Genomic DNA, 21,580 nt, shown 5'->3' on the forward strand with positions numbered 1-21,580 from the left:
ACTCCTGTACTTGTGTTTACCAACTTAGTCATTATTTACAAATTACTGATTATTTATCAGCAATCTGATTTTGGTAATATTTTGTAAAAGCACCAGTATTTATCCTTACAATGTTGTTGCAATATCGATACTGAGGTATTCAGTCAAAAGTATGGTGATATTTGATTTTGCTCAGCCCTAGCATTTATGAAGAGTTTTTGAGGAGATCTCAAAATATCAAGATATATATTGTGTATCATAAGCCTTAAAATAGCCCAAAAATATTGTGATTGTAAAAATGCAACACAAGTTGCAGGTCATTACACCAAAACAGTGATCCACAAGATGAGATGAACTGTTAACTCAGGTGATAATTCTGTGTGTTCGTCACTTCAAGTGACCGCTTCAATTACTTTTTTTTTTACTTACCTTTGCAGAGAAACCACTCTCTTTTTTAAATTTAAAGGGTCACTATGTGGTTTTGGGGAAGACATTTTAATCATAAGAGAAAGATCTTCATTGACTGTTTTTTTTTTTTTTAAATAAACGAAACTTTCTTTTCACGACTGAATAAACTGAATAAACAAGGACGACTAAATTTCAAACTGTTTTACTTTATTTATATGTGGCAGACCCTGCAACCTTTCTAGCTTCAAACAGTGTTCTGGGACCTTATTTTCCTCTGAGAACAGCTTGTTTATTCAGTTGTGGAAAAAATAGATACTCCTGAGTTTGGATTATTACCTTATTAATATTGTAAATATTAAAATTAAAAAGAGTTTGAATTTCATCTCCAAAACTACACAGTGGCCCTTTAACAATTCCATGGTTTATTTTGTGTCATTGATTTATTCACAACAATTTGCCAATGTTGACAAATACAGTGATATTATGTGTTGACACTTTTTGTGTGTGCTCTCTTTACCCAGAAGACCCTTATTATGGTTACCAGCCTTGAGTGGATATTAACAAGGAGGACGGTGACTGAAGTCTTGTTTGAAAAGACTATGGTTCCTTTGGAGCTGAATAACAGACTGAGAAAGGAACTAAAATAGCACCGCAGAGGAGGTTTTGTGTGTTGAACTTGCCACTGACTGATGTGAAGCTCTACAGGCTTCATTGTGTGTGAGAAAAGGAAACAATAGAGGAAGGATCTCTCTCTGTCCTCTTCTTACAGTGTTCTTTGACATTAAATAAGAGAAAGAGAGAAATGAACTAAGAATAAGTCTGAAGCTTTCTAATATAGAATAGTGTTACAATGGACAGATAGCATCTGGAAAATAGCAAGGAAAATAGTTTCCATTGGGATCAGTCATGTTTCCTGTCTTATAGTGTACACCATATTCGCACTGAAACCTTTTGTTTTTCTTTGTTTATGTATTCATGCACTGTATCAATGCTAAGTAGTTTAGCCATCTGTGGTACATTTCTACTTATTTCACTTGTCATTCTAACCTGAACTGCCTCAAGGATAATGAAAATGGATAATCCATGGTGAAAAAGCTTCTTTTAGTTCCATGGTATACGTGATACTGTGAGAATTTCTTGTCATGTGTATGATCATTTGTATATTGTTTATTATATTTACTGTATACAGTTATTCTTGTATGATATTTTATACTGTACCCATTTGTATTGAAATTCAGGTTTACATTTTATTATTTCCTGGGGTTTGGGTGATAAACATTACACGTGTATGTGTGTGTGTGTGTGTGTGAGAGAGAGAGAGAGAGAGAGAGAGAGGAAGAGTGTCAGAGAGTTTGTTTTCTTTTGTATGTATGTTTTTTATCTTGTTAATAAATTTCCATTAATATGTGTCTAATCAAGTGTGTTGCTCTTTTTTCTGTGAGCTTGTATCCTGCTGTCCTTGAGCAAGGCACTTGTTGCATGCCAATTCTGGGGCTGCTCTTCCGACTTAAGACTCCTTGCGGAAAGAGAAAAATACATTTTCAAGCAGGAATCAACATTGATAATAATATCAGTCAATAATAGCAGGCTTTGTCGACTCGGAACTGTGGTGAATAGAGAATTGTTTCCAGTGGTGTCTATTTTGAAGAGCACAGTGGAAGTTCCAACCTGTAGGCTAGCTGCTTAGTAAAGTTAGAATCAGTGGGGCACTCAACTTCCGGTTTTGTCAGAAATGTTCATTTATTTTTCAGAATAAAGCGTCACTGTCATTCAGCATGTAACAGAAACAGCAGTTACTGAAAGAATTTAAAAACAAATTACCTAGTTGTAATTAACATGCGAGGACAAGTTTTCTATAATCAGGGTTGTAATGTTAGACTACGCCATTTATTCTATAAAATTATGTATTACCATTAAATGTAGCTAATGCTACTCAGTGTTGTTAAATGTAACCAAGTTATACTTGAGTAAAAGTAAAGATACAGTGTTAAATATTGCTTTAACACATTTAAACTTGCCCATAAGAACTGTACATGAGTAAAAGTTATAAAGTATCTGATACTTAATGCACTTATGTATGATAAGTAATCCTCAGGTAATAATGTTATTGAAGTTTCATAACCCACAAGTAAGCAAATAATACATATTTAAATGTAGGCATAAATTGTACACTAGGACGATGCAGTATTCAGCATTTTTGGCATGATTATTGAAGACTGGGTTTTTTCCCCCCCCTAATTGTCAATAAAATAAATTGATGCAGCATGCAATCTGCAAAGTAACTATTAGCTAAAGTTATCAAATAAATGTAGGGAGTATAAAGTACACCATTCGCTTCAAAAATGGAAATACTCAAGTAAAGTACAATAAATATATTTAGTTACATTCCATCACTGCCAAAGCTTATACATTAAAGCAACAAACTACAACAAATGCTGTATGATTCAATACTTCCATATTTTTCTTTGATGTTTGAAAATATGGCCATCTAAAAATGGAATAAGTGACTGTATTTGTCTATACAAATACTCAATTACTTCTCTTATTTTGAAAATGTTGAACAGGATGTTGTGCGGCACGTTGTTCAACTCCACGCAGTGTGATTACAGTAGATTCACGTCGCCATGGCAAGCCGCAAAACTTCGCACCAAAACCGGGACAGTGGGGACAAATACTCAGTACTGTTGCCTACCTACAACGAAAGGGAAAACCTACCTTTAATAGTGTGGCTTTTGGTGAAATATTTCGGTGAGAGGTGAGTTCCGAGGATCCAGTAAAGCCGCTCGGCTAGTGCTAGCTAACGTTACTGCTGTAGTAGTGCTGGACAGTGATGAGCTGTCACTAAACCAGTGAGAAAGTGACAGCTCGGCTCAGTGCTCTTAACGTTGGCTTTCAAGATTTACTGCGTCAGAGCTACAGTTGAAGCGAATTATTTTATTTAAGTAGCTAGCTCTAGCTAGTTAATGTAGCTAAATGTATTGTCAAGGTGTGTGTGTGTGTGTGTGTGTGTGTGCGCGCGCGCGTCAGAGATACAAACTGAAGGAACCAAATAACAGCTCCTGATGAATTTGTTGTATTTACAGTGGATTTAATTACGAGATAATTGTCATTGACGACGGAAGCCCAGATGGGACATTGGAGGTTGGAGAGCAGTTGCAGAAGATTTATGGAGAGGATAAAATAGTAAGTTAATCACCCTGGCCTTCACTTAGCAGACACCGCCAAATAAGTAACATGTAGTGTCTTCATTGGTTGTTCAGGTGTGTTTTACAATGTTTAGCTTTCTACCATGGCATGTAACAGCTGGCTCTAGTTAATGAATGATGTATAGGATCTTTATGTAGACTTCTAATCTGTTTTTGTTTCTGTTATTCAGCTTCTGCGACCAAGAGCGAAAAAATTAGGCCTTGGTAAGTTCAAAACTTTGTGAAAAAAAAGAACATTCCTGTATTCGTATTGGTTAACTTTCCTACCACTGATGAGCTCTGGTTTCCTCTCAAAGGCACTGCCTACATCCACGGCATGAAGCATGCTACTGGGAACTTCATCTTCATAATGGATGCAGATCTTTCCCATCATGTGAGTGGAGCCTGTGTCTTTTCATGTAACATAGTAGGTTGGTTCACATGAACAAATTGTTCTCAGGGTGTATCTAACAGTTACTTTTGTAATTGATTAGTCTGCCTTTACTTTTTATGATGAATCAATTATTATCAATTGAATGAAAATAGTGAAACATCTCAACACAGTATCCTCAAGCCCAGCATGAGCTTTTCAAAGTGCTTGTTTTTATAATTATTCTCCCATGTAATTGCAATTTTATGTGAAATAATGCCGTCTCTGTGCACAATATTTCATTTTACACAGCATAGCTCATCACTCTTTGTCATTTTTTTATTTTAGCCCAAATTTATCCCGGAATTTATCGAGTAAGTGGTTTTAATTTTTCTATTTCCGATCACATGATTTTGTTTTTTGTTGTTGTTGTTGTGTTTTTTTTGTAGGGATGCACGATATCTATGTGACCAATCAATTATGCTCCTCATATTGGAGAATTATATTACTATACTATACTATAGTATATTACTATACTATAGTATTTATCAGTATCGGTGAAATTGTAGCTGATGAATGGAGCCAATAATACAAAGTCAACTTACTTCCAGTGACTTAAGACACACAACATTTACAGTAGGTACAGATACAGTAGGTGGTTGTTTGCATCTTTAAAGTTGGTTTGTGATCTACCAATGAACACAGAGAAGAAGACGGAAAGGGGAAGAATATGTAATAGTTAATAAACCAACCATATTTGCTCACTAGGTCTTAGCCTTTTTAACCCTCAGGTATGCATAAATAACAGGTGAGGAACTTCTTTTTAAATGACAAAACTGCTAAATTATTGGTATTGGCCATGAGTAGCAGGTAATCCTTATCATGCATCCCTATTTTTTGACTGTATTTCAAATTGTTTTCACCAAATAAATGTTTAGTTACTGTGCTACAAATGACAGTTGGAAGGCACTTATGCACATATCTTTTAGTTAAGACAATTTTATTTGTCAGAAAGCAGAAGGAGGGTGATTACGACCTTGTGTCTGGTACTCGCTACCAAGGAAACGGAGGTGTATACGGCTGGGATCTGCGCAGGAAACTCATCAGGTCAACATCAGTCTTCAATTTCAACGCACCTGTCTTGAACTTACCCTGATTTCAACAGGGGAGAAGCTGATGTTTGATTTGATTTGCTTCCTTCTGTCTCCTTGTCTCATTCACAGTCGGGGGGCCAACTTTTTGACTCAAGTGTTACTGAGACCCGGTGCTTCAGACCTCACAGGCAGCTTCAGGTAAGTGCTGTCAGTGCTTGTGAAAGAAGCGCCACTGACCTTTGAATTGTGCATGCATGCTGTGTTTTCTCACACTCCTGCTGTTTTTTCTGGCCGATGTCAGGCTGTACAAGAAGAAGGTGTTGGAGAGTCTGGTTGAGCGGTGCGTGTCCAAAGGGTACGTCTTTCAGATGGAGATGATCGTCCGCGCCAGACAGCTCAACTACACAGTTGGAGAAGTGAGGGCCGAATTCATTCAGTCATGTATTTATGGGGGGTATTTTGTAAATATTATTTACCCAACATATAGTTTTCAGATAAATCCTTTTTTACATAATGTGGACTCCACAATGATACTGGAGTTGTCCTCCAGATTGGAAGAAACTTAAGTGATGATGTTTCTCTGGAATCTAGAGAAACATCATCACTGAAGTTGTTTCTGATTCTGATTGATCTAGAATCAATCAATCAGAATCAGAAATACTTGTGTACATTACAGTTGCTCCTTCTAGAATAGAAACTATCACACTGTAGCTGTAAACAAGATTTAAAGAGAGAACGATAATATGACAAGAGTAAGTAAGAATAAAATATATTAAGTATATATTTAAAAAATAACTTGAAACAAAATAGAAAGAATTAGAAAGTATTAGAAATCAAAGTTAAAGCCTTAAAGGACTAGTGTGTAGGATTTAGTGGCATATAGTGGGTTGGTCCCAGATTGCAACCAACTGAACTCCCCTCAACACACCTGCTAAAAATGATAAAAGCCCTCTCTAGAGCCAAATGTAACATCATCAGATATCACTGTGTTGGTGTTGGTCCTGGAGTAACATAATGTTGCTCAAGGACCATCAACCACAACTAACCAATCATGTTTTTGTAATGTCATAGCTGTGCGACTTGGGAAAAAAGACTGGAAAAATGTGCCCATGGGTTCCTTTGAAACCACATGTTTAATGTTGTAAAAATGTCTTTTTTAACCCAAACTCTCCTTTCCTAAACCCAACACAACTGGGACAGAAAACTGAAAAGAAACGGAAAATAAGTGAACTAAGTGTAAAAAAAATAAGTGAACAGTTTAACAAAATGTGCCAATTGGGATATGAAACCAGGTCTCCTAGGTGAGAATCCTGTTCTCAACCCATGAAGCCTGTATGGCTTGCTTGAAAAGTGGACTTTGTTGCTTTCTAATAAGTTGCAATGATGGTCTAGGAACAGCACCAACATGGTGAAATCAGATAGACTCTTTGAAAACACAGTTTCACATTTGTAAAACTTTCATTCTATTTGTGGACAGGGACACACTTTTCCTTTAAACCATATTATTCTAGGACTAGTTGAAAAAAATATTGACAGACATTTCAAATGTGGACAAGATTAACAAGTACACCTTGTAAAACCCAGGTTCAGATTTGTAAAACCTATATTCTGTCTAGTATAGAATTATATGTTTTTTCTATGACAAAAAGGGTCATTTCAAGTCTGTTTTGCATCAAGAAAAAAATTAGACCAATTCTAGCTCAAGTGCTACAAAAAAGATGAATCTGGTCTGTGACGATGTGAACAGTAAAACACCAAAGTCACAAACAAACCAACCGATCAAGGCAGCGGTAGACTAGCAGCTCTCAGCAAGCCTCAGTTAACAGGTCTGTCACAGCCATAAGGGAAAACACACACACACACACACACAAATAAACTCCCCGGTGTGTACAGGCCTTTAACCTCTGAATTGGAAGCTTCAGTGCTGTGAGCCTGCATCCATGAACTAAAAAACAATTCTCTCTTCCTCCAAACAACAGGTACCCATCTCCTTTGTGGATCGAGTGTACGGAGAGTCCAAACTGGGAGGGAACGAGATTGTGTCATTTGTGAAAGGACTGCTCACACTCTTCGCCACCACATGATCCGTGATGTAGTCAGGCTGGACGTCCCACAGTCATTTAGTATTCTTTCAGTCTTAAAGTTGCTGTCTTTGATACAGTAGTTTTATCTGAATGTCAGTAGGGGGGGTCCACTTGCCTATGGGCAGACAGTGACATGATGGCAAATGACAAGGGAGACATGTCTCTCCGGTTAGCAGTAAATACAAAACAATATCCTGTCAGTAGCTGTCCTGAATACTGAAGGAACATAGTGCTTTACATTCCCATCATCCTTTTTAATGAATTTTGAGCAAAGCACATAGCGTCTCATCATTCCCATACAGACAGCTGACTGAACTCTACATTAACACAGTTGTCAGATGGGTTCAAGTTCATGTTTGACTGCTGATTGTTTGTATAAAATTAAACACTTCGTATCGTTGGATCTTTCTGATTTGGCTCTTTTTTTTTTACAATGAGTCAAAACGTAAAGTAAAATCGGTCACAATGAGCGACCACCCCTCTCTTCAATATTCATTGATGGAGGTCAAACCTGAATCAGTTACAAGAGACTGTTGATTTTCTGAGTTCAATCAGGTCAACTAACACAGAGCACTGAAAAGATTTTAACCTTCAAGAGCTTTCATTGAAAACTCTGTGAGAGGATGACCTCAGGCCCATCCTGGCTGATTATAATGATGTCTACCAATCGTGTTATCTTTTAGAATGAAAGCCAAAGGCTGTGGCCCTCCAGAGGCTTACCCAACAACAAAGGAAACAAGTTCATCTTTGACCTTCGGAACAACTGAAAGCCCAATTATGTATCAGCTTCTTTGGACCTTTCAACAAAATTTTATGATCCTTCCCAGTACACTGTGTGGTATACTCTGTAATGGCAGTAGTAGTCAATAGGTATCAGCTTAAACATCTCTCACACTTACACTAATGAAGTGGTTCTACAACTTTTTCATGTCAAGGAACCATAAACTGACACAAATTAGTGTCTACTACTGGCCCCCATCTGGTAGGATTTTTGCGTTTATATGTTTAATCACAGAAAATGTATAAAAACCAAAATAGTCACATATTCTGTCATTGTGTTATTCATGGATGGAGTTATATAGAAAAATCATTTGCTTGGGACCTCCTGGAAACCCCTCATGGACCCCTGGACTTCCACAACCACTGCACTAATGGATCTAGGTGACAGCAGCATGAATATATGAATTCATTTTTTAAAAGTTGGACACTAAAGACATTTAGCATTCCACTTTTCTCCTGCGACAGCACTGAAGCGAATTGTCCTGTGCTAGGCTGGATTACCAAGCAGCGACTGCCTCAGACCCCCCATGAAAGCTCCCAGCTCGTTTTGTTTTGCACTGGTGTGACTGTTTATTTGAAGGTTTGTTGCCCTTGAAAGCATCCTCTGATACCTAAAGGTGGGCCCTGCTTAATGATCTTGAGGCCATGTATCATGATCAAGTTATGTGCTGCAGATTTATCGAACAGCAAACCCTAGATTTAGTCAGGCTGTATTCTAGGATTAGAAAAAAACTAATGTAAAAAAACAAAAAAACAACTTAATGCACAGAAAGTGGCAGGAATGTTGGGTGGGTGACTTTTTAGCTCACTCTGATGAGTAATGATGATGGGAGGAGGGGGAGGAGGGCAGGAATGAACCCCAGCTGATGGAGAACCTCTACCATTACTTTAACCATTTAAATGCAGTGTGACATTGAATTAAGTGCCAGTACACGGTGCTGTTCTTGGGGCTGCCCTTCACCAGGCACCAGCAGGAAAGTAGTCCCGGTCAGTTGAATTGGGCAGTCACTGACACAGCACAGTACAGCGCCACCTACAGGCAGCCCAGCAGTGGATACCACTCCAACTGAGTGCTGAGGCTCTGTGTACATCCGACCCTCCGCAGGGAAGGAGGGGAGGGGGGACCGCCAGATGTAGCCAAACCGCGCATGCGCTTAAATCGTAGAGGCCCACTCCAGAAGGACGCCCGCTGTCGGCCAGATCCCGCAACTACTGCGCTGGGTTGTTTACCCCACAGCCTCGACTACAGGAACAGAAGGCGAGCTCCAGGTTTTGAGGGACCAGGTACGTATTTATTTTTTTAGGAGCGTTTGCTTAATTGGCTGAATTGATTGATATACCAATCAAGAGTTTTAATGAGCTGGACTCGCGAGGCTCTCACAATGAGATTATTTATGCTAATCAAGTAGATGTCACTTCCGCCCCTTTTATTTGCGCCATTTTGGATAGGGCAGTTTCTAGGCTGGATGTGTATTGTCTGTCAGAAAAGAGAATGGGCAAAGCGTTGTCGGCTGCCAGGCAATCATAGGCACACTTTGGTCATTTATTTGAAAGAGTGGACACGCCGGTAGATGTTCCCATAAATAGGACATGTGCCTGCCCGCACCACTACAGACAATGGAGGTTTTAATTGTCTAATGAGTCTCGGAGGCTTTCTGTTCCCGTTTGCCGACCAGAGGAAGAGGATAGTCGGCGAGGGAGAATCGGGTTTGGAGGATAGACCGACGGCCGGGTGGCTGGTTCTCCCCCTCGAAGCTAGTTGTCACCTGAACGGATATTAGCGAGATATCTGAAAGAAGTGGAAGTGTCTGTACATCTCCTCAGTCATCCTGAGGTGACACATTTCACTCAGACGGGAGCACTGGATGTGAAAGCAGGTAAACTTGTCTGTCATGATGTTGGGCTCTATAACCGTCAAATCGCCAGAGTTTGCTGTTAGCCGTGGCTACCTGCGGTGATGCGATGGGTGGTGGTGAACTACAGCTAAGGTAACTTGGCTGTCGATATAGTCAGCGTTATGTTTCTATAAGTCAGGGGGTTCAACGTGAACTCAAGTTGGACGACTTCTCCTTTAGGTTTGTTTATAACAGCCCCGCTAGAATAAAAGTGAATATCCTATGTGGGAAAATTAAGTACACAAATGGCAGCATTAGTTTCTGAACTGAGCCCGTGTTGTTGGTGCGAGTTGGCTAGCTTAGCATGCTAACTTAGCGCGGTGTGTCCCCAATTCTTTGTCAGCGGCAGCAGCTCCCTGCCAAAGCTATCGATCTGGATCCTGCCAGATGTTGATCAGAGATTAGATTCACTGACACTAACGCTCCCGCACCGCACGATCTGCTCTTTCTCTCCACCGCTAAAGCTGCCACGACAGATGTTGCGAGGTAACGTTTTCAATACAAGGACTGCTATGAATATTGAGAGTGCATTACGTTACTGGACAGAGTTTTGTCTCAGGGGCACAGGATGCATATTCACAAATACAGTTTGTGACATAGAACTCATTCAGCTGTTCCCTAAATAATGCAAGTTATCTCTTGAATAGCCAAACCCTCAAAGGTGATCAGAATATGATCCAAGTTCAACCAGGTGGCACGGGGGTGTGATGCACTCATACCTCGTGTTTGATCCAGGGGGAGGAGGGCTGTCACTTGGTCAGGGCGAGTGTCAGATCATGGGCATGATCCTGGTCACTACTATCATCCAAACACACACAGACCCTCACCACCAGTCAGCCCTCAAGCTTTATTGCTCAGGGCTACAGACAGGTGTTGAGCCTATTGACACAACTAACCCCAGGGGGTTTTAAGCATCCCAAACTTTTCTGTGAATATGGACGTCATCGCTGGCTTCTCCCCTCAGGAAACATCTACACATTGAGACAGAAGGATGGATGGCAGTAGTCCACCAGAACATAGGTTATCATGTCCCAGTGGAGGACTGACGGAGTGAGTGAAGAAATCTGTGGGTGAAGGTTTGTAGGCCTCCTGTTTTTTCTTTTTCAGAGCACAGTAAAAAGGGGGAAACCTGTTTTCTGCCAGCAGCCCTCAGCAGAGCAGAGCCGAGCAGCCTCCTATCGCCTTTCCTCCCTCTCCTCTTCCTTCTCTCCCTCCCTTCCCTCCTGCTCAGCCTCTCCTTGGCTTTTTTCTCTCTCCTTTTCTTCCTCCCACCCCCCTCCCCTCTGTGCCTATCCGTCGCCCCCTCTTTCTCTCACCCTCTTCCATTTTCTCTCTCCCCCCTCAGCCTCCTCCCCTCCTTTCCTCACCCTCCCTCCCCTCCCTCGCCTCTGATCCTGTCTGTCCGACCTCCCTGCCTCCCCATCCCCTCCCCTCCCCCCCTCCACTTCCGTCGCTCACTCCCTGTCCTCTCTCCTTCCCTCTCATCTCTCCCCTCACACTCCTTCCACCCTCGCTCACTCGCTCCCCTCCCCTCCTCTCTCTCTCCCTCCCTCCTCTTCCTCCCAGCTGCCCCCCCTCCACACACACACACACACACACTCACTCACCCTCCCCCTTCACTGATCTCTCTCACTCCTTCTGTCCCTCCCCTTCCAACATCCCTCCCTCCCTCCTCTCCTCTCCTCTCCTCTCCTCCCTCCCTCCCTCCCTCCCTCCCTCCCCTCCCCTCCCCCTCCACTGCAGACATATTGTAGAGGCTGCTGCTGACTCAATAGGAGGCGCCATTCTGTGATGGTATTGCGAGGCAGGGAGAAAAAGGGGGCAGGCAGAGTATAGGGAGGCTTACATAATGGAGCTCCTCTCTAGCGCCATCTACAAGTAATGGGAGGAAGCAGGAAAGAGACAGACAGGGGAAGTGGGCAAGGATGTGTCTTTCACTCATTCTTGCGCTGGCACATTTCTCAATGGAAGACAGTGAGACAGCCAGGCTTATGGACAGAAATGTCTCTGGTTGGCTCAGCTCTTCATTAGGCCAACAGTTGGTGGATCCACACACACAAACACAGTTCCCCCTCTCTGTTTTGTCTTTTCCAGAAGGGAAATAAGCTGAGGCATTCACAGGAATTGTTTGGGACTGTGCTGTTTGTCACTGAGCTGCCTTTATGTCATCAGGCATCCGTGACCTTTGACCTCACTACATGGAGCTCTGATTTGAATAGACAGTCCACCAGCCACTTTGGACAGTGAATTAAACAGCCTGTACTTCCTCTGGCCTTTACTAATGCTAAACTTATTGTGAGTGATAATAACACATAATGAATGGGATGACGGTGGCTTAATTATGTTTTGTACCAGTTGGTCCGTCTTTCACTAACCTTACTTTCTACTCCTGACAGCTAAATGGGTTTTGGCCAGGTTTTAACTCCAGGAACTAAAAAAATAAGAGTTTAGAAGAGAATAATGAGAATAATAATTTTGTCATTAGCTCTTTTTAGCTTTAGTTTATAGGGGATAAACAACGTAAAAACTACGATAAGCTGCTAACCATTTAGCACTAGCTTGAAACTATAGTGCCCTTAAGATTTCTCATCAACAAGCAAAAGTTATGTTGACATTCAGTCTTTCCCACCAAAACGCATTATGTGTATCCTTGAGAATCAAGTGTCCTTTGCCCCTGCCTTTGCTGCCGCTTCGATGCGTATCTTGATACATTACCACCACCTATCAATGAGTGGAATAGTATGAAATAGAGTGTGGTTCGGGGTGCTTTTGTCTGTTTGAACCCAACTGAGTCTGAGAGGGTAGTAACCAAGCCTGATCCAAACTCAAAGGGCATACTGGTTTCTAAATCTGAACCTGACTCAAGCTGAAGCCCTTAATGTGAGCCGAGGCTGTTTGTGTTAGGGGCCGATCACACCAGGACGCATTGCTCGCTTTGCGTCGACCGCTAAACCATTGTTTTCCTATGGTACAATGTGCCTGGCATGCGCTCTCCTCTTGCGTCGCGTCCCGTATTTCTAGCAAATTTTCAGTACAAGTCAAGTCAGACAAGTTACACCGCCTTTTCCATCAGTTACATATGAAGGTCTGTTGCACACACAGCCCCACTCCACGGACGCATTATTCTGTTTTGCCCAATACAAGCATTTTCAAAGCATTTTAGTCATGTGATTGGGGCCTTGCCCTCTGTTACACAGTTGTTACCATGGTTACAGCTTGCTTGCTTACCCTGATTACAGACATGCACAGTGTGGATGATCGTGAAAAGGCATTGTTCTACGCAAACGGTACTCAAGTTAAATCCAGGCAGTAACTACTACTAATGTGACTGACCCTGGACATCATTTCTACATTTTTGTTAGAACCTGGCCTGCCCCGTCAGGTCCCAACAAGTCCTGACGGACCATGCCTGGATTGGTAGCCCATGCTCTTGTGTAAAATCATTAGCAGGAAATTTTATGGCATTTCCAAAATGTACATGTGCATCGTTATGCCTTGTCCAAAACTCCACATTGTTCCTTTTTTTTTACGTTTGGTGGTCATGGGGTATATCAGGTGTTCTGGTAACGTGTTTGCCTGGTTAAGCCTCACCAGACTGTTAAACTGCTGTGCTAGCAGGCCTTTTTCGAATGAAAATGTTTGATATGTCACAGCAGAAAAAGTACAGACACAAACTATCTAATATCTAATTCCATTTAGCGGCCTCAGTTTCAGGGTCCTGTCATTGTGTCTGCTGTCTTTCTGTCACACTGTCCGTGTGAGCCAGTCCGTCAGCCATCCAACACAGAGCTCTCTGGCAAGACAACTCAAGGTTATACAGCAAGACAGTTGAACCAGGCTAAACCTTTTCCTCAATACAGCATTATCCAGAAATGTGCCATGTTGACCAATTACAAACATACAAGCACACATTTCTGGTTAATTAATTTGTAATGGGGTAGACCGATTATCGGGCTGTTATTGAGCATTTTTCCGAGTATCGAGTATGCAACATCCTCTTACACAATGTCTCGCCCTTAATCTTCAAAGTAACTCAGAACTTAATCTATCAAATAAAGGCAGTGGAAGTATAAAGTAGCAGAAAATTGAAGTACCCAGAGGTATGAATCTTCACTGGCCTCAAGATTCGATTACGACTCAGCCGTCAACGCTTCAAATGCAGACCGATTCTCGATGCATCTCAGCGTATGGCATCCTCAATGATCTATATTACTGTACGTGGCTACTTTTTCATCATTTAAATTCCCCTTTTATTCAGAAAGTCCTTCCAACAATCAGACTACAGCAGTCGACAAAATAAAAGCTGCATCTTTTCAAAATCTGTACCTCAGTACAAAAACATTACAAAAACAAAACATTTATCCATCTGCAGTGCCTTACACGTTTGTTGGAATAATGTTGTTTTCACATGGCAGCTTTAAGGTGAGGCATCTATTGACTCTGCTGCACACACCTCTTTCAGAGTTGGACAGCAAAGTAGACTGCGCCTCCTCAGATCTTGGCTGATTAGCTGGGCTTGCAGTAACCGTTATTATTCATGGCTGCAGACGTTAGCTTCAGGTGAAAATTGCTAATGTGATTGGTAATCGTTGTGAGGCAGAAGTCACACTCGCGTGGGTCTTGTCCAGTTCATACTTCCAAGCAAGTTCATAAGGTCCGACATGTGCCCTGAGATGATTAAAAAAAAATACTCAGTGAGTTTTTATTATCACTCGCGGATGATCTCTGCCTCCCTCCGACATACCTCCTACATAAGTAATGTTAGCCTAATTTCTGCCCACAATTCAAAGCATGGGAGCAACGTGGAGACGTAACTATATTGTCCAGCTGAGGCTGGACAATCAACAATCAACATAAGCAGCAGACTCTCGATTATGCTCCATCTCTGCATCGATGCAGAATCTTCCATGTCTGCATCGCGATGCATCTTATAATTAAGAAATTTCCACACTTCTAAAAGTACCTGAAAATTTTACTTAGGAACAGTACTTGAGTAAATTGAACTTGGGTTTATTCCATCACTGGTTGCTTGAAATTATGAGACAAAGAGTTTCATTTTTATTTCAAATCCCAAATATAAGTTTTCAGTCTCCTTGAATAATTGGTATCAGCCCGGAAAAAGCCATATCTGTCAACCCCTGCTTTGTAACATGAGAGCTAAATGGCTATGGTTTACCTCACGATCATCACGATTAAAGGAAATAGTTGCTGCTGTGATAACTTTACAGAGTTGTAAAATACAAAGTGTTTTGGCACCTGTAAATCCATTAAACACTTGAACTGGACTTTATCAATGTCTAAGTGGCACATAAATCAGTAGGCCTGCACTAGCGCAGCCCTCTGTGCTGCTGTTTTAATACAGGGCTGTTGTTTTCCTGTACCCCTGCTAAGAGGATGCTCTTCATCAATGTTGAGTCTGAACACTGACTGTCATCTCTGAAAAGGGTTTGATCACGGCTTCCCTTTTATGTGTCATACTAGGCAAGTTGATTTAAGTGTAAGGTCCTTTTTTTAAGTAAACTGTTCATTTCCTGACTTGGGTTCAGTTAACAGACACCTGTCCTAATTTTACCCTACACCTGTTGACAACATGCTGTGTGTGTCTTTTCTATTCAGGCGGGCAGAATGTTCCAGCTCCCTGTCAATAACCTAGGTAGTCTGCGGAAAGCGAGGAAAAATGTCAAGAAGGTCCTGGGAGACATCGGCTTGGAGTTTTGCAGAGATCACCTAGAGGTGAGCATGCCAAGACTTTTGTATTTTTTTTTTAATGATGTAGGCACATTTTACTGTATCTTCATGTTGATAGCTTGACCTTAAGATGAATACAGTGTATGCATTCCTTGACTTTCCTTGAGAATGCCAAATATGACTTTGTCTTCAAACCCACATTCCCAGCACCATTTTCACCTCTTGCTGAGGTTTAAGAATGGTTCTTGTTTGGATACATGTAGCGCTGTTGCACATATGGGAAATCTGTTTTTGTTTAATAATAAGGTTGATTTAGTAGTTGAGAATCCATTTGGCTCGCAGTGGGAAGTAAGTGTCCAGCAGTAGGGTGCCTGGCACTGCTGCATAAATGTAGTGAATGTATAATGATAGTGAACTGCAAACTAACACATAGAGTGTAATGTGATTACCCTCAACTCTGTCTACATTTCAAAGAGGCCTAGAAACAAATGTGAGTAATTATAGCGATTAGGTGGGATTAAATGGGGTTAAGGGGTCTTGAAGGAAACATCTGCATTTTGTAATAGTTCCTAATATTTGATCAGTTTTGGTAACATTGTCTTTGTCATTGACCTAAGCATGAGAATCATGAGCCAGAATCTGTATGATTTGTTTTACACAATAATATTATGTAGAACCCATAAGTGAAAAATATTGACTTATTTTTCAGCTCTAACATAGTCAGCTAGATATGTGTTTTGGTCTCTGACGTGTTCAAATCTGAAAGAATACAGTAAACTACATTTGTGTTGAAATCACAGAAATAAACAAAAGAAACCTAAAAAACCTCAATACAATCCTCAAAATCTCAAAAAAATAAAAATCCCCTGGTGACCATTTTCTCATGCTGTTCATAGTTCTTGCACAGGTGATCAAGACATGCTACCTTGCAGCTTATTCTACTGGTTAAGTTAGCCTACTGCTAAATGCTGTTGAGTGCCATTCAATAAAAGTTATAAAATACATTCACGGTAGCGTGAGCAAACAGAGCCCTAGTTAGAAATTTTCAAAGCAAGGGGCAGGATTCAAATAATGTCAATCAGCTAACTTTAGCGTCAGTTGTATGGGAATTACAACATAAGAGAAGTGTGTTAACTATATGCACTTCATGGTTCTGTCTTTAATGTCTGTGTATTATATGTTCAAATAAATGTTATTTGTAGATATCACAATTACACAAGCCTAGAAATAATAATAATAATAATAATAATAATAATCTGACACACACAAAAAAAAAACATCATATGTTTATTATATGTTTATTTTTCTCCAGAACCCCCATAACATAGTATGGGAGACAGTTAATGATGATAACTGAACAATTACTGTGTTTATGTTTCATATCAAATAGTTTTGTGTAAAGCAGCTTTTGTTTGACTCACAGGACAGCAGAGGCAGATTTTGGATGTGTACACATCATCAAATCTGTAGCCTGCAGTTACCCAGAAGCCCCTTCTTTTTGTCCGATTGTAAAGTGTTTCATGAGTCCATAGAGGCAATCTTTGCCTCATGGATGTTTCCAATAATATTCTTTGGATTGGTTGTGCCTTTATTTAATCATCAAGTATTAATCTTTCTTTGTTGTTTAGGACTATAAAGACTATACTCCTCCAGATGTGTATATAAAGCACACTACATGGGAAGATGTGTGCATGTGGGAACCATCACATACCAAAGTCCAGGTGTGTTACACACACAGATGCACACTCACATAAATATCCTGTTTTTTGCAATGTTGATATGTAAGTGTATTGTTTTAATGATAATTTTTGCTCACAAAGCAGATAAATGGATAACGGTACAATAAAATAATTTGTATTTTTTCAGACAAAGACCTTGTAAAGTCTAAGCTTTTTCTCACCTCTGTCTCCAGGACTACAGATCAAAGCCTTTCTGCTGCTCCGGCTGCCTCTTTTCATCAAAGTACTTCTCTGCATACAAGAGCCATTTCCGCAATGTCCACAGCGAGGACTTTGAGAACAACATTCTTCTCAACTGCCCCTACTGCACTTACAATGGTAACAAAAAGACTCTGGAAACGCACATCAAACTTTTCCACATGCCTAACAACACTGTGCGGCAGGGCCCCGGTGGAATGGTGGCGGGAGCTGGTGGGATCATGATAAAGGACGGAGTGCTGAAGAGGACTGGGGACAGTGTTGAACAGGCGGTGTACTACTGCAAGAAGTGCACCTACAGGGACCCTTTGTACAATGTGGTGCGAAAGCACATCTACAGGGAACACTTCCAGCAAGTGGCCCAGCCCTACATTGTGAAACCAGGAGAGAAGACAAATGCTCAGAATGGTGGCACAGCAGGGGCCACAGGGAATACAGAGAGTAATAACACAAACACTGTTAACAGTAACCAGATTCACTGCAAGAAGTGTCTGTTTGTTCCAAGGACCTATGAGGCACTTGTTCAGCATGTTATTGAGGACCACGAGAGGATTGGCTACCAGGTGACTGCCATGATTGGGCACACCAGTGTGATAGTCCCCCGTCCCAAACCTATCATCATGATCCCCCCCAAATCTCAAGGAGACAAGACCATCATTGGGATGGGCCCTAAAGGTGCTGTAATGGCCACGACCAGGTCTCCTGGCTCGCAGCAGCTGGGTCGAGTTGTCATTGCATCAAAGACGGGCTTCAACTCAAGTCTTCTATCTGGGCTGAAACATGATGCAGTTCGATTAAAAGCCGGGAGCACCCAGCCATTCTCTATCGGCAGCCAGCAGGTGAGGGTTACTTTGCCGGGGAATGCCCAGGTATCTGTGCCCCAGCAGTCGCACGCAGCAAAGCAGCTTATTTCTGGTGGCAGCCTGAGGAGTCCAGTTGGGGTCAGTGCCTCTTCCTCTCTCAAATCCAACCCCCTGGGTTCACGTGTCCAGGCGGCAGCTACTACTGTAGCCTCTGTCACAGCCAAAAAAGGTGGCTCCTCAGTCCTCGGCACATCCTACACCCAGAAGTGGAAAATCTGCACTATCTGCAATGAGCTCTTCCCAGAGAATGTGTACAGTTCACATTTTGAGAAGGAGCACAAAGCAGAGAAGGTGCCTGCTGTAGCGAACTACATCATGAAGATCCACAACTTCACCAGCAAGTGTCTCTACTGCAACCGCTATCTCCCCAGTGACACATTGTTAAACCACATGTTGATCCATGGTCTGTCTTGCCCACACTGCCGTGCAACCTTCAATGATGTGGAGAAGATGGTGGCCCACATGCGGCTGTCGCACCCAGATGAGAGCGTTGGCCCACGTACAGATTCTCCCTTGACCTTTGACCTCACTCTGCAGCAGGGCAATCCCAAGAATGTTCAGTTGATTGTCACTACCTACAACATGAGAGATGCCCCAGAGGAGTCAGTGGCGTTTCATGCTCAGAACAATAACACCTCTGTCACATCAGCCTTGTCTGCCTCCCTATTATCAGGCAAGAGGTTAATGCCACAGCCTCCACCCAAAACACCTTCAGGGGCCACTGACAGTGCACCAGCCAAGAGTGCCCCACAGGCATCTGTGCCCTATAAGAGGGATGTGGGCAAGACACTGTGTCCTCTTTGTTTCTCTATTCTCAAGGGGCCGATCTCGGACTCGCTGGCTCACCACCTGAGAGAGAGGCACCAGGTGATTCAGACAGTCCACCCTGTAGAAAAGAAACTGACCTACAAGTGTATTCACTGCTTGGGGGTTTACACTAGTAACATGACGGCCTCCACCATTACTCTACACTTGGTGCACTGTCGAGGTGTTGGGAAATCCCAGAATGGGCAGGACAGTCGGGCAACTCATTCTTCTCGGGTAGGCCAGGCCCAGAGCAGCGCTCTCAAACGGGCCAGCTTTGATAGCTCTGACACTAGTGCACCAAAACGAAGGAGGCCGGGACCCCCTGGGGAAAGGGCCCACCCACGGGATAACAATGGTCCATCTACGTTTGAAGAAAATCCTGATGAACCTGTAGTGCTGGCCCTTGACCCCAAAGGACACGAAAATGAGTCATACGAATCCAGGAAGGCATTTCTAACGCAGTATTTCAATCAGGCGCCGTATCCCACACGACGGGAGGTGGAGAAGCTGGCATCCAGTCTGTGGCTATGGAAGTCCGACATCTCCAGTCACTTTGTCAACAAAAGGAGGAAATGTGTACAGGAATGTGAAACCCAGAATGCCAGTGTGTTACTGGGGTTCAGTATGCACGAGCTCAGCAAAGTGTGTCACGAGCTGGCGGAAGTCGAGGATGTCGTGTACGAGGGCAGTCATGGCAAGAGGCGGACATCTAGGACGCATATGGGTATGTCAGAGCAGGCTCTTCGAAGACACAGGGAGCTTGTAGCTGCTAATGGTGGTGTAGCCCTGCCACAAAAGGGAAAGTCAACAGGGACTGTGGAAGGTACTAAAGTAACACCATCTGCCCCCAAATCCAACAGTGCCAGCAGAGACCAAACCAAGACAATCAACAGCACCTTACCACAGAAAATGCCTCTCGATCTCTCAGAGCCCATTGCCATTGACTCTGACAGTGAGGAGGAAGAGCAGCAAAAGGATAACAATGAACGGGAGGAAAATGTACATCTCCGTGGTAACGAACAGCTTACTGGAGCTAAGGAGAGAGTTGAGCCGAGGACAGGGTCCAAGTTTGTTTCAGATCTAGATGATCTGTCAGATGACGAAGACGATGAGGACGACGAAGATGATGATGATGACGACGAGGATGAAGGGGAGCATGTAGAGAATGGCTTTGGGCCCTCAGAGGGCTCAGGAAGACAGGCTGCCAAAGGAAGAGATACTCTGCCCATCATTATTCCCAAGTTTGTACCATCATCTGCAAGAAGCGGGAGAGATGGGGCCCAGCTGGGCAAACAGCAGGTCTGACTGATAAAATCAAACCGACTCACCGAGTCAGAGAGAAACTTGAGATTTGATCCATGCCAACAAATCTGCCTCGCCTGAACTGAAGGACACTGCCCAGTTACATTGGGTACCTGCAAAGGAGGGAGTGATGTGGAGTGAAAACTCGAAACAAGCCATCCAATGACATTTAAAGGCAGGACTCAACGAGCAGCTAGGATTGATGTAAAGATTTGTAAACAAAGTTTTAATGTTTCTTCCCTGAGTGGGAGGGAAGGTGCAAAGACAACAGTGAAGTTACACCAAACAAATAGAAAAAGTTTTTTGCCTTCTATATACTTTATTACATTGAGATAAGGAGTTATTAATGTTGATTTAGCCACTGAACTGTGTGGCTTAAATATTGAGTTGTTGTGAGTGAAAGCTTTGAAGCTGACCAGATAATCCATCATTTTTCATGTAGTTATACTGAGATGGGTAGTGTAAATTTGTACAGTCTTTTAGACATGTTTGGACACATGTTGCCGTACATGTACCCTTAAATATTTGCTATTACCTGTGTGTAAGGTAGCCTCATATGTTCTACATTGGTATGCTTAACAATAGGTGTCGCTTTGGTGGCTGGTATTTTCTCGTATGTTTAAGTTTATTTTTTAACAAAAACCTAGTTTTTTTGCAAAATAATATATCTATATATAAATGAAATAACAATTGATTTGTTTTTGTTTTCAACTTAGATTTTATTTTTTTAATTTTATCCTTTTTTATGATTTCTGTTCTGAAAGAATAGTGGTTCCAACCTCTTCTAATTCGCTGACAGTATAAAGGAGCATTTCATCAACTTGACTCTACTGAACTTGCTTTCTATTTTCAAAATTTGGACTTCTTTGCCCCATAAGACTGGACAGTAACCGCCATACTGACATCCACAAAAGTGAGCTTTTTTTTGTTTTTGTTGTTTTGTTTTTTTTTGTTTTTTTTCAAAAAAGAGAGTTGTGTTCAATATGTGTTTTCTGAATTGTGCGTATTTGTTTTATGTTTTCATTTTTCACTTAAGCATTTATGAAGAATAAAGTGCTGTAATCGTGCTTCTCACAGAACTAATGGCCAAGCCATCTTATTTGTTCAAAATAAGGAAGGATGGTGCACAAAAATCATTCTTAGTTCTTGATGATGCACAGGTAGAAACACTTTGAGTGTGTTTATTTA

The 21,580-nt window shown here is 41.9% G+C and overlaps 3 protein-coding genes across 6 annotated transcripts in view; all 3 read left to right on the forward strand.

The window, feature by feature from the left end:
- Window positions 1–1,790, forward strand: part of LOC311265091 (collagen alpha-1(XX) chain-like) — a 43,377-nt gene extending 41,587 nt beyond the window's left edge. Inside the window, exon 42 of one of the 2 annotated variants that reach the window (XM_084366425.1) lies at window positions 909–1,790. In XM_084366425.1, the coding sequence (XP_084222551.1) occupies window positions 909–937 (29 nt within the window). In that variant the 3' untranslated portion in view covers window positions 938–1,790. The remainder of the gene's footprint in view (window positions 1–908) is intronic. The other variant, XM_084366426.1, reaches the window with a different exon arrangement.
- Window positions 1,791–2,973: 1,183 nt separating this feature from the next.
- Window positions 2,974–7,523, forward strand: dpm1 (dolichyl-phosphate mannosyltransferase subunit 1, catalytic). The gene is made up of 9 exons (XM_084365644.1): window positions 2,974–3,142; window positions 3,471–3,570; window positions 3,764–3,797; window positions 3,890–3,966; window positions 4,291–4,316; window positions 4,954–5,049; window positions 5,166–5,234; window positions 5,338–5,452; window positions 7,016–7,523. The coding sequence occupies exons 1-9, from the start codon at window positions 3,012–3,014 to the stop codon at window positions 7,118–7,120; spliced, it is 753 nt and encodes a 250-aa protein (XP_084221770.1). The 5' UTR covers window positions 2,974–3,011; the 3' UTR covers window positions 7,121–7,523.
- Window positions 7,524–9,057: 1,534 nt separating this feature from the next.
- On the forward strand, window positions 9,058–21,471 carry adnpb (activity-dependent neuroprotector homeobox b). 3 transcript variants are annotated; one of them, XM_084366683.1, is made up of 4 exons: window positions 9,058–9,184; window positions 15,412–15,528; window positions 17,112–17,204; window positions 17,396–21,471. In XM_084366683.1, the coding sequence occupies exons 2-4, from the start codon at window positions 15,421–15,423 to the stop codon at window positions 20,393–20,395; spliced, it is 3,201 nt and encodes a 1,066-aa protein (XP_084222809.1). In that variant the 5' UTR covers window positions 9,058–9,184; window positions 15,412–15,420; the 3' UTR covers window positions 20,396–21,471. The 3 variants fall into 3 exon arrangements, with proteins under 3 accessions (XP_084222809.1, XP_084222808.1, XP_084222810.1); XM_084366682.1 differs by lacking the exon at window positions 9,058–9,184 and adding an exon at window positions 9,328–9,777; XM_084366684.1 differs by lacking the exon at window positions 9,058–9,184 and adding an exon at window positions 10,787–10,871.
- The last annotated feature ends 109 nt before the right edge of the window (window positions 21,472–21,580 follow it).

The sequence above is a fragment of the Pagrus pagrus genome (assembly GCF_965226575.1).
Source record: "Pagrus pagrus genome assembly, chromosome: 11".
Lineage (NCBI taxonomy): Eukaryota > Metazoa > Chordata > Actinopteri > Spariformes > Sparidae > Pagrus > Pagrus pagrus.

What these genes read in the sequence shown, in the direction of transcription:
- dpm1 (XM_084365644.1), top strand. Translation starts at nt 3,012, where the DNA reads ATGGCAAGCCGCAAAACTTCGCACCAAAACCGGGACAGTGGGGACAAA. An exon ending in TTTATCCCGGAATTTATCGA is followed by an intron (nt 4,317 to 4,953) that starts GTAAGTGGTTTT and finishes TTTATTTGTCAG; the next exon opens with AAAGCAGAAGGAGGGTGATT. An exon ending in CTGCGCAGGAAACTCATCAG is followed by an intron (nt 5,050 to 5,165) that starts GTCAACATCAGT and finishes TCTCATTCACAG; the next exon opens with TCGGGGGGCCAACTTTTTGA.
- adnpb (XM_084366683.1), top strand. Translation starts at nt 15,421, where the DNA reads ATGTTCCAGCTCCCTGTCAATAACCTAGGTAGTCTGCGGAAAGCGAGG. An exon ending in TTTGCAGAGATCACCTAGAG is followed by an intron (nt 15,529 to 17,111) that starts GTGAGCATGCCA and finishes TTTGTTGTTTAG; the next exon opens with GACTATAAAGACTATACTCC. An exon ending in CATCACATACCAAAGTCCAG is followed by an intron (nt 17,205 to 17,395) that starts GTGTGTTACACA and finishes CTCTGTCTCCAG; the next exon opens with GACTACAGATCAAAGCCTTT.